The sequence below is a fragment of the Vicia villosa genome, linkage group LG1 (assembly GCF_029867415.1).
Source record: "Vicia villosa cultivar HV-30 ecotype Madison, WI linkage group LG1, Vvil1.0, whole genome shotgun sequence".
Classification (NCBI taxonomy): Eukaryota; Viridiplantae; Streptophyta; class Magnoliopsida; order Fabales; family Fabaceae; genus Vicia; species Vicia villosa.
Window position 1 is genome coordinate 20,145,135 of NC_081180.1, and position 12,973 is coordinate 20,158,107.

Here is a 12,973-nt window from a genome sequence, read left to right on the forward strand (position 1 = left end):
CAATTTAAGATCTCATTGTTATTTGTGATTGTCAATTGTGTAAGTGGATTTTAATTGTTAGAGAGCTATTATATCAATGGTACTGAATGTAAAAGGTATGGGCCAATTGGGAAGCATTTTAAATTAACATTCATGGTTTTACAATTTGAGAATTACATGTTTTATTACTCTGTGAAAAATGTTGTTTTATTGAGATTTAGGAAAGTGGAATATAACCTCAAATTGTGGAATCAAAAGATTTTTACAAAAATTTAATCTAGTAAAAAAACATAAGTCACAGAATAAGAAAGCCTTTTTGTTATCACATTTCAAATAATTTAACTTAAATTCATAAACATACAAATTTGATGCATAGTTATGCTCATCTCAAGTTGCAATTGTTAGCATTTAAAATGACAAATAAAAACAGAAAAAGATAGAAGAATTTGGGCATTATGACAAATACTTGATGTTGTAGACAAATAGTAATTCTGATGCATTTTACTTTCGGTGCCGAAACTATAAAACTACTTTCGGTAATATTCATGACATTGATAAAGGGTCAAAACCTTTATCAATAGAATGATTTATTGTTTTGTCATTTAAATCTATTGCATTATGAATTGTTTTAAGCATTTTCCTGTGCATTTGTCTAAGTTATCAATTTCATGTTATGTAGGTAAATTTTCCATATCAATTCAATTTTGATAATCAAATGGTTTTCAAAATCCATACTATGCTGTAAGTACTACTAAAACTTATATTTAATTTTGAACGGTTATAAATCTTTTTTTTTTTTTTTTTTTGCATAATGTTAAATAAATGTTAAACTTATCATAAATGTTAAACTTTTTCTGAATGATATTTTGAACATATCAACTTGAAATGTTAAAATTAAATGGAGTGTTGTGATTGGTTGAAGGTACACTACCCAATATTTTGTGATGGGTAGAGAAGTTATCCCCTATATATAATAGGCTATTTTGTGACGCGTATATGGTACTGATAAAAATATTGAATATTAACATGAAGATGAAGTTACTGATCAAAATATTAATATTAGCGAAAACATGAAGTTACTAATAAAAATATTCAATATTAACGGAAACATAAAGTTATTGATAAAAATATTGAATATTAACAGAAACATGAAATTACTGATCAAAATATTAATATTAACGGGAACATGAAATTACTGATCAAAATATTGTATATTAACGGAAACATGAAGTTATTTGATCAAACTATTGAATATTAACGGGAACATGACGTTCGGAAAATTGACCATGACACTGTTGAACACCTCCCTCCATTGTCGTACTCACCAATAAACATAAAATTCACAACAAAACAAAATGAACCCATGTTTGGTCGTGTTCTTATTGGGACTTCAGTTATATGGATCTTTCAATAAATAGCTCATCATTTTATAAGTTATAATCCATACATTTTCTTTACACATATTATTTCTCAATAGATCCTCTACCTTTCTTAAATGCATCATTAGATGTATTACTCAATCTAAAACAATATAAAATTTATTTTCTTAATTATTTTTTATTTTTAATATTCAATTTTTTTAATATTATTATTTTTATAACTTTTCCAATTTTAAACCAAATTTAATCTTTTACAAATACCTTTTATTTTCCTCAATCCAAATGCGCGAAAACGACTGGTACCCGTGCGAATGCACGAGTATCACACTAGTTTTATACTGAGGTAAGCTTTGAGTTAAGGTTACCCAATATTTTGAGTTGGCAGATAAAAATTCTCCAGAAAAAGAGAAAAAAAGGGATTATTAACACCACAAATGTTCAAGATTTTATTATTAAAATCAAAACTATTAACATCTCCTAATAATAATAATTAATTAATACGTAATCAAACCATACAAAGAATACGTAATCAAATTATACAAAAGTTAGTCACAATTTTATTATTATAATAAAAAATAAATCATTATCTATTCAAAACAAAAAATTCTTAGTTATCTTTACAGTAAAATACATTGAAAACAACTAAAAAAATACATTATTTAATAAATAATTAAAGATGATAAAATTAAATGGTGTTAGTTGCAAGGAAAATTTAGTCAAAGCATTTTATACTGAGGTAAGGTTACCCCACTTTTGAGTTGACAGATAAAAATTCAGCACTTTTTGAGGTAAGGTTACCCCACTTTTTGAGTTGGCCAATAAAAATTCACCCCTTTTTGAGATAACCACTTTTTATTATTAAAATCAAAACCATTAACATCTAATAAAATCGTGCAAAAGTTAGTCCCAACTTTATAATTATAGTAATTTTAACTTTTGATTAATTTATAATCAATGCAAGGAAATCCTCCACCGTCTAATTCCAAAATCACCTTAGATTAAAATTAGATAATGTCAACAATACCCTCGAAATCTCTATATAAATAAGTACACCATTTCTCAAAACTTGAAAACATTCACAAACATTTTTTGTCTATAACTTTTTTTCCATCAACCGAACATCTCTCAGTGAAACCATGGCTCCTGCTGATATTGTAACTGCCGCAACCAACGTCACCGACGCTCAATCGAAGACCGCAAAACGTGCCTTTGTCACATTCCTTGCCGGAAATGGTGACTACGTCAAAGGTGTTGTTGGTTTAGCCAAAGGTCTCCGTAAGGTGAAAGCCATGTATCCTTTTGTGGTTGCAGTGTTGCCTGATGTTCCGGCGGAACACCGGAATATTCTCATCTCACAAGGTTGCATTGTTAGAGAGATCAAGCCTATTTATCCACCCGAGAATCAAACACAGTTTGCTATGGCCTATTATGTGATCAACTACTCCAAGATAAGTCTTTGGACTGTAAGTATATATAATCTCTGATTAATTATTATTTTTTTAATTAATCTTAATTATATTCTAATTACAAATTTATAATTTTACAGCTTGAGGAATATGAGAAGATGGTTTTTCTTGATAGTGATATGCAACTATTTGAAAATATTGACCATTTATTTGAGTTGCCTAATAACTATTTCTATGCTGTGATGGATTGTTTTTGTGAGCCCTCATGGGTTCATACTAAGCAATATGAAATTGGTTACTGTCAACAATGTCCTGACAAGGTTCAATGGCCTAGTCATTTAGGTCCCAAACCAAATCTTTACTTCAATACTGGTATGTTTGTTTATGAACCTAATATGAATACTTATCGTGATCTTCTTCAAAAACTTCAAGTCGCTAAACCAACTTCCTTTGCTGAACAGGTACTAGTAATGATATTTAATTAACTATTAAAAATTGTCACTTAATTGGATTATGAAGCCTCCTGCTGAATAAGTTTTTGTTTTATGTTTTTTCAGGATTTTATGAACATGTACTTCAAGGACAAGTATAAGCCAATTCCTAATGCTTACAATCTTGTGTTGGCTATGTTGTGGCGTCATCCAGAGAATGTTGAGCTTGAGAAAGTTAAAGTGGTTCATTATTGTGCAGCTGTAAGTTTTAAATATTTAACGATTACAATTTCTATAATTTCAACTTATAATTAAATTTTTTGTTAATGGTTAATTACAGGGTTCAAAGCCTTGGAGGTACACTGGTGTGGAGAAGAATATGCAGAGAGAAGATGTAAAGATGTTGGTGAAGAAGTGGTGGGAGGTGTATGAAGATGAGAGTTTGAATTACAAGGAAGCGATTAATGTGAATCGCTTAACATCAGCAATTTTGGAAGCTGGTGGTATCAACGTTGTCCGTGCGCCAAACGCTGCATAATTTCTCTGCTTTTGCTTTATCAACCGGAAGATCTTCTGGGACATTTTGCTAGAGGATCAAACCATAATTAAGTCTTAATTTTAAATAATTACAAGTACTTTAATAAAAATTAGGAGTCCTTGTTTTTTTTACTTTATTAAATAATGCTCAACTAGTGCCTCAGGGACACTAGTTAACATTACCCTTATTTTTAAGCTTTATAGTCTTTTTTTTAGTAATTTGGAGGAGAATTGGATCTTCTCCAATTTTTTTTTTCTCTGTTTAATTATGTACCATTAAATTAATCCAATGATTGACAATAAAGAGGAAAAACATCTTTTAAAGAAGAGAGAAATATATACTAGTTTTAATTTTCTTTTATGCAATAATAAATACATTTAATAATGACAATGTTTCACATGTCTGTTTTTATTTTCTTTAATTTCATTATATTACTTGTCAGTAATCAACTCAAATTAATCGTGGCTAATTAAAGTATTGTTTTAAAATTAATTTATAAAAATCAAAATCATTTTCACGGTAGATAAAGATAAAAAGTTTCATAAAAAATTAAAATCTATTTTTAATACAATAAAAAAAACTATGGTCTCTCATAATCTCATTTCAATGTTATGTGATTAAAAATTAAATATTATTATTAATTCTTTAGTTACAACATTTGGTATGTGTGTATTTTTATATACATACATATTATAACTTTTCTTGTTTTTAATTAGAAAATATATAATGATAAATTAACTAATTAGTTATGATTTATGATAAATAAAAATTTTCAATGTATAAGTTATATGTTTCAACGATTTCTGAATGACTATTTTTAATTAAAAGAGCTTTAAAATTTTAAAATTTTAAAAAATTGTAGTTGATATATTTTTAATTTTTTTAATTTTTATGTTGACAATATGAAGAAAAAAAAACAAATTAATTTGTCTTCTTTAGCCACAAATACGTTTTTTATGTATAATTTTTATAATATATTACAATTTTCTTATTTTTATTTAATAAATAGAAAAAAAATAAAATTAGCTAATTAAATTAGTAATAAATAGTTTTCTCATATATATAACTTGTACACCTTATTCCCTATTTTTAGGGAATCATTAAAAAAACGTTTATACAATGAAGTATAGTAAATTATAATTGATGTATTATAATTGTTTTTTTTTTTATGTTTACAATATTATAAAATATTAAATTAAAATTTTTTTCTTACATAATTTTCCTATGATGTGATAATAAATAGTTATTATTTTTATTTTTTATTTTTTTATTAAATATAAAAATTAATTTAATTGATTGATTAAATATGTATAGGTGCTCGCTTGCTTACGAGGATTTAGTTGAAGAGCTTTTCTTTCGTTTTGTCGTTTTCCTAGGTAGAGATAGCCTCATGCTTTGGTTATGTAACACATTGGGGCTTACGTTTGGTTTCATGTTATATTTTAAGAGATATTGTATTACTCTCTTTATGATTTTGAATATGTTGGATTTTGTGATGTGGCCTTAGTGTCTAATGCTTGTATGCATGGATTATTACATGTTGACATATTGTTATTTGGTATCATATTTATTATTCCGCTGTGATGTGCATATAAAACATGATATTCAAATGTGTGTTATGAACATGACTAGAGGCTTTATGATGTTTGTTTGTTGTTGTATTTTATAATACATGTGACACCCTCTTGATATGCATGCTTTCACTTTGATTATGCAATATATTTGTCGTGGGGTTTAGAGGGTGTTACAGTTTTTCTGAGTCAACGTCTGGGCAGAAGAAGTATGAAGCTGAGAGAGAAGTACTTGCTTTGAATGTAAAGAACCTTGTCATTTCAGGAACGGGTGTTCCAAAGTCAATAAATAAATACCAAAGAGGAAGAACTTCAAAGATAAGAATAAAGATCTCATGGAAACATGGGATGACTCTAACTCCTTAGAAGATGAATCTAAAGAAGAGAAAGAAAAAATGGAAAAGGAGGAAGCAAGCAACTCTGAGTCAGAACTAGATTCAGGCTCAAATTAGAACTAGGGAAGTTTTGAGTTTAGAGTGAGATAAACAAGAATATACCTCATTTGAGTTTGATTCTAGTTCTGACTCAGAGTTGCTTGCTTCCTCCTTTTCCATTTTTGAGGGAAAGATAATCAACACATAGTTATTTTATCCTAGTTCACCTTCTCAATAAGGCTACCTCCAGTCCACCCTCAACAAGGTGATTTGCCTCTCTCAACCGAGGTCTTAATCCACTATAATCAGAACTGATTACATTTGCACAACCACTGCCGTGACTCACAATACAATGCACGAGCCAAACTGCTGGTGACTAACAATCCTGCACAAGCCAACCGCTTGTGACTAACCAATTTTCTAAGACTCAACTAGCCTTAGACTTCTTGAGACTTCTGACCCACTGGTCTCTCAAGGACTAAGTTACCACGTAACTTCTGTTGATAGTGTATAATTTTGCTTCTAGAAAGTTGTAATCACCACTGTGATATTTCACTAAGATTAAGTTCAGAACAATAAACTCATAATATAAATAAGAGAATTTTGCTTCTGATATTTTTTCTTCACACTTGATGATTTATCAGAGTTGCAGCGTTCTTGTGTAACCTTTCTTGTTTCTTTCTATTTTGCTCGTTATTTTTTTTCTTCAAACGATCATGAGAATTTATAGCTTCAAAATTTTTGACCATTATCTCCAAAGCATGCTTTCAACATTAAATGGTTTGCGTGTTTGTCTTTGCTTTTGCTTTCTCCAAGAATTTGCATGTGGATAGCTTCTTCAATCAACCTTGGAATTTGCGCTTTTGGAGTGTTGCCGCCATTTTGCTAATGATTATGTATTCAATGGTTTAATTTAAATCAATCTGTGTAATTTTCTGATCAGCTTTTATTCTTGAACTTTTGTTGTGAGTATGTCTTTAGTGTGCAGTATCAGAAGTTGTTTTTCAGCTATGTTAACTTAAATCATTTCTTCTAATCTTCTGATCAGCCTTGTTCTTCAACTTCTGTTGTAGATGTATTTGCATTGTGCGATATCAGACGTTTCTCTAGCTTTTCGTTCTGATTCTTCAAGTTCTGATTGCTGGTACTGGTACATGTTCTGAAATGTAGAACCATATGATTAGAGTACCATGTTTGCTTTATACAAAATTTTTTTGCTTGTTATCATCAAAACACTAACATATAATTAGAACTAACTATGTTCTAACAATCTCCCCCTTTTTGATGATGACAAAACATTAACGTTTTAAAGCAATATTTTGTATAAGAAAATTGATCTCCTCCTGAGATGTATAATCTCCCCCTGAAATAAATATTTAGAGAGAAATATGATGGATGACTTCCCTGAATAATTTTCTTCTTGACTTGATCTTTCAGAAGATGGATGTGGCTGTGTATACGCGCATCTTCACAGAAGTTCTAAAAATATTCCTGCATTCTTTTTATCAACAGAATCTTCTGGAGCACAAGTTAAAGAGATTTTATCTTTAATTTGTAGACCTTAACTTGTTCTTTTCAAGTTACTCAAAATTTTTTAGGAGATGTGTATATAATTTTCTTTTACATATATGATTCTCCCCCTTTTTGTCATAATCGAAAAGAAATAAGGCTAAATGAAAATGTATGAGTTAAGTCAGGTATGACCATTAGATTTTCATGTTATCCCAGACAATAAGAAAATAATAAAGAGAAAGTGAAAAAATGACAGAATACAGACTCGAGATTCAAAGACGCCTAGAAGATGGGTTCATAATATCCTCCATGAAAGAAGAAACGATCACAGCGCTCTGCATGCAGTGCTTCCCTCTTTTATTTGGAAGTTTTGACGTACGGAGAGTGTTCACGATTTCTGCAGATTCAAAACATGCTGACAGAACTCTTCCATAGGGAATGAAGAATTCTTGTCCACATTTGAAGGCTATTAGAGACTCTCTAATGTATCCAAAGATAATCATAGTAATATTTATTGGACTACCCGATTCTAGGCGATTGATCAAGAACCTGTCTCTGGCACACAGGAGTTTATGGAACTTTTCTCTGGGAATGAGATTTGAAAGAATCATCCTGAACCAGACTTGTTTGGATGAGGAGAGGTAGTAAGGGTTGTTTTTTATACGACGAACGAGTCTGCTCAAATCGTTTGGAATGACAAAAGCATTGACGTAGTTGAAGACTGAGAGACATGCAGCATCATGCTTGACTGGACAACCAATAACTTCAGCAATGGATGCTTCACACAGAAGACAAGTCACATTCTGAGATTTAAGATCAGAAAGATCAATCTTATAATGTGTTCCAATGTATTACATAACCAAAGCATGAGGCTATCTCAACCTAGGAAAACGAAAGAAAAGCTCTTCAACTAATTCCTAGTAAGCAAGCGAGCACCTATACATATTTAATCAATCAATTAAATTAATTTTTATATTTAATAAAAAAAACTATTTATTATCACATCATAGGAAAATTATGTAAGCAAAAAAAATTTAATTTAATATTTTATAATATTGTAAACATAAAAAAAACAATTATAATACATCGATTATAATTTACTATACTTCATTGTATAAACGTTTATTTAATGATTCCCTAAAAATAGGGAATAAGGTGTACAATTTATATATGAGAAAATTATTTATTACTAATTTAATTAGTTAATTTTATTTTTTTTCTATTTATTAAATAAAAATAAGAATAATTTTAATATATTATAAAAATTATACATAGAAAACGTATTTGTGGCTAAAGAAGACAAATTAATGTGTTTTTTTTCTTCATATTGTCAACATAAAAATGAAAAAAATAAAAAATATATCAACTACAATTTTTTCAAATTTTAAAATTTTAAAGCTCTTTTAATTAAAAATGAGTCATTCCGAAATCGTTGAAAGATATAACTTATACATTGAAAATTTTTATTTATCATAAATCATAACTAATTAGTTAATTAATCATTATATATTTTCTAATTAAAAACAAGAAAAGTTATAATATGTATGTATATAAAAATACACACATAGCAAATGTTGTAACTAAATAATTAATTATAATTTTTAATTTTTAATCACATAACATTGAAATGAGATTATGAGAGACCATAGTTTTTTTAAAAAAAATAGATTTTAGTTTTTTATGAAACTTTTAACTTTATCTAACGTGAAAATGATTTTGATTTTTATAAACTAGTTTGTTGGCCCGTGCGATGCACGGGTATTTTAGGATTGAAAGCTATAATATTTATTAAAATTTAATATTTTATTATTATTATTATTATTATTATTATTATTATATTAAGTAGGTTATAATAATAATAATAATTATTATTATTATTATTATTATTATTATTATTATATTAAGTAGGTTATAATAATAATAATAATAATTATTATTATTATTAATGTTAATTTATAACAATTATTTTACTATATCATGATATTTTCTATTACAATTATTTTATCATTTTATTTTTTATTTTAATTTTTTATTTCAATAGTTTTGTTTCAATGGCTTGTTATTATCACTACAATATTTATTATCAAATTAAAATTTTAACTTAAAAATCAATGCATTCTCATTTGTTTTCAGTATCTCTTAAAATGACGTGATTATTATTTAAATAAATAATTTAAATAAAAGAAAATATATTATTAATGGTGTACATAATTTTGTAAACTTTGAGGTATTGAGATGTTATTGTCATTAAAAATATTTAGTATCGGATGACAAATATGAAAAATTTAATAAGAATATTTAATTTATATATTTATATATAAAAATACATAAAAAATGGGTGACTAGACACATATTTTTAAACAAAACTTTTATAAATTGACCTATAAATCTAAAACATGCCTATTTTGTTCTCCTACGCAAAACAAAAAAAAAACCAACAATTATGATGACACATATCAAATGAAAAATATAGAATATATAAAAATAATAAAAATTTATATTTTGGGTGTGGGTAATGATATACCTATTAGAGAAAATGAACAGAAATAAAAAAGGATGGTAGAAATATATATGAATTAAGAGGGAGAAAAATATCATATCACAAAAATAAACAAAAATAACAATACATTATATCTGCAATAGAAAGATGGGTAATATAATTTTAAACTATTTAAAGGAAGAAATAGTTTGAAAAAAAAAACTTAAATTATAATGCAAATAAATTCCTTTCGCTTAGTTATGTTCTCAATGATCTGTGAGATTATTATATTTTTATGATTTGCTATTTTGATCTCAATGATTTGTGAGATCATTGAGAAAAAGATATGACTCTAATCATTTGAGTTAAGATCTTACTCGTTCGATATTGTGCAAAATTTAAAGGAATATGAATTTTTGAAATAGATTGTCAAAGTAAATCGATTTTGATCGGTTGATATTCTAAAATCGATTTTAATAATTCGAGGGGTTAAAAAATTTAATTGAAATTAAATATTTGTTTCAATAAAACCAAATTAAATTCTTTGTATAAATGCTTTTTTAACCTATTTTAATTTATTGATATTTTAAAACTGATTTTAATTGATTGATATTTTAAAACTGACTTTAATAATTTGAGCGGTTAAAAAATTTAGTCGAACTTAATTATTTATTTCAATGACGTATAATATAAATCTTGATTTTATTCTTTGCATCAAATTTAAATTTATTTATTTCAATAAATTTGTATAATTTAAACTTGTATAAATTATTATTATATATTATTATTAATAGAGATCATTCAATATTATGTTTTTTTTATTATTAGTATTTTATAATAGTAATTATTATTATTATTATGTATTAATATAGTGTTAATTTAATATTTAATAAAATAAAGATGGCAGAAATACACACATATATATATATATATATATATATAATTCTATAGTGTTAATTCGAATCAATTAATTGGAATAATAAAAGATAAATTTGACGATTTTGAGAAGTTACGACAATTGAAACAATAATCTAATTTACTGTATTGAAAATAAAGGACAATGAATTGCAACAACATGCTTGCAAGTAAATCACAATCATAATTAATATATAAATATTACTTATATTAAAAATTAATATAATTTATCATAATAATAATAATAATAATAATAATAATAATAATAATAATAATAATAATAATAATAATGTTACCTATGAAATTCAAATAATGCAGAACAAAATGACATATTTAAATATTGTTAAAATCATTTGTAACATAATTGAAGACCTTCAATATATTATGGTTAGAGACAGATACTTATATGATATTTCACATGATTCTCAAGTAATAAGAATGTAAAAGTAACAACAAAATAATTCTTCTTTCTTCTTTACGCCCGCAAGAAATAGTAGAGAAAACTACATCACAAAATCCTATAAGAAAATTATTACAAAATTGTATAGTTAAAATATTTAGATAATTGATATAATAGAGTAAATTAAATCACAAGTCTGCCATATAAATTGAAGAATAGTTAACACATAGTCAAAAATAAGAAAAGGAAATAAAAATATCGATACAAAATTAAAAAAATTAGGTACCCTATCTTTGTTTGGGTAGAAGAGGATGAAGATATACAACAACAACAAATAGTTGAAATATATATAATTACTACAATAGAATAAGTTGAGGTACTTGTCATATAAATCAATTAATAGCTAAAACATATGAAAAGAAAGGAAAATATCAATACAAAATAGAAAATGAAGTACTGTCTCAATCTTATTTGAAGAGAATGATGAAGACCTACAACAAAATATATAGTACAAAATATATAGTACAAATATGTAAAACTCTTTTACAAATTATGTATTGGGTTAATGAACTTTTTCGTCCCTTTAAATATTTCAAAATTTGTTTTTAGTCCCTCCAAAATTTTCCTTCAAGAAATCGTCCCTTCAAAATTTTTCTTCCTAACTATTGGTCCCTAACGTCAAATTTCGTAGCTAATCGGTGGCTAAAGTCGTAGCTAATCTCTAGCAAATTTGACGTTAGGGACCAATAGTTTAGACGAAAAATTTTGAAGGGACGATTTCTTAAAGGAAAATTTTGGAGGGACTAAAAACAAAATCTGCAATATTTAGAGGGACCAAAATGTTCATTAACCCTTATGTATTTATATACATAAGAATGATTATTAAAAAGACAATAACTCTGATTTTGTAACTCATATGTTACAAAAAAAAATTGTAACGGACCGTTTTACTAATTAAAATCTATTATTAACTAATACTAATTAAATTTTTGTATTCTAATTAAAACATATTTACTTTTATCTTCATTATAATAATTTCATAGTATTGCAAATAATGAATATTTATGGAATATATTTTAGTCAAGTAAAAAATCTAAAATTATGAAATTTATTTATGTAGAAGATATATATATATATATATATATATATATATATATATATATGTATATATATATATATATATATATATATATATATATATATATATATATATATTTACTGAATAATAATAATTATAATCAATAAAAGTATTGACTAATTATTTTTAATAAAATCTTGCCATAATAATTTTTTTCTCGTATTAGTCCTAATTGGTCAATCGGTTATTTTTAATCAAATATAAGTAAATAAAATCAAACATTATATATTATTAAAATAAACTAAGTTTTTAGAGCTAATAATATAAAATTGTACATATTAAAGTATTGACTTCAAATGTTTTAATATCAAATTTTTTTTTGGTAGTGAGACAATTTATTAAAAATTATTTATTTATTATAATAAAATTAGGGAATTAGATTGGATAAATGTAATGATTTGGTGTGAAGAATAAAAAGTGATAAAAATTCAAAATTTTAATAGGTTTATAATATGATGCCACATTGGATTAAGGTTTCTAGTATGATGCCACATAGGATTTAGGGTTAGGGTTGTGTCCAAGGTTGTCATCATGACAACCTTGCATTTATATTAAGTAGATTAATTTTAAAACAATACTTTAATTAGCCACGATTAATTTGAGTTTACTACTGACGACAGTGACAAGTAATACTACGAAATTAAAGAAAATAAAAACAGACATAGACATATGAAACATTGTCATTATTAAATGTATTTATTATTGCATAAAAGAAAGGGTCCTGCTAACAAATGCCCCGAGGGCACTGGATGAGAAGTGATAAGAAGTAATAAATGACTAATAATCAAGTTTTATTTTTTTTGTAATAAATGAAAATTACATATATTTAATTATTAAATTAACTTATTCAC

General features: G+C 26.0%; 1 protein-coding gene across 1 annotated transcript; it reads left to right on the top strand.

Annotated features, from left to right (window-relative positions):
* Window positions 1-2,445: 2,445 nt before the first annotated feature.
* Window positions 2,446-4,036, top strand: LOC131602173 (galactinol synthase 2-like). Its single transcript, XM_058874195.1, has 4 exons — window positions 2,446-2,821; window positions 2,905-3,225; window positions 3,322-3,456; window positions 3,536-4,036. Exons 1-4 carry the CDS (start codon window positions 2,495-2,497, stop codon window positions 3,731-3,733), a joined length of 981 nt encoding a protein of 326 aa, XP_058730178.1. The 5' UTR covers window positions 2,446-2,494; the 3' UTR covers window positions 3,734-4,036.
* Window positions 4,037-12,973: the final 8,937 nt, after the last annotated feature.

Coding starts and splice junctions, on each gene's coding strand:
- LOC131602173 (XM_058874195.1), top strand. CDS start 2,495: ATGGCTCCTGCTGATATTGTAACTGCCGCAACCAACGTCACCGACGCT. Junction 2,822..2,904: donor CCAAGATAAGTCTTTGGACT/GTAAGTATATAT, acceptor ATAATTTTACAG/CTTGAGGAATATGAGAAGAT. Junction 3,457..3,535: donor TGGTTCATTATTGTGCAGCT/GTAAGTTTTAAA, acceptor GGTTAATTACAG/GGTTCAAAGCCTTGGAGGTA.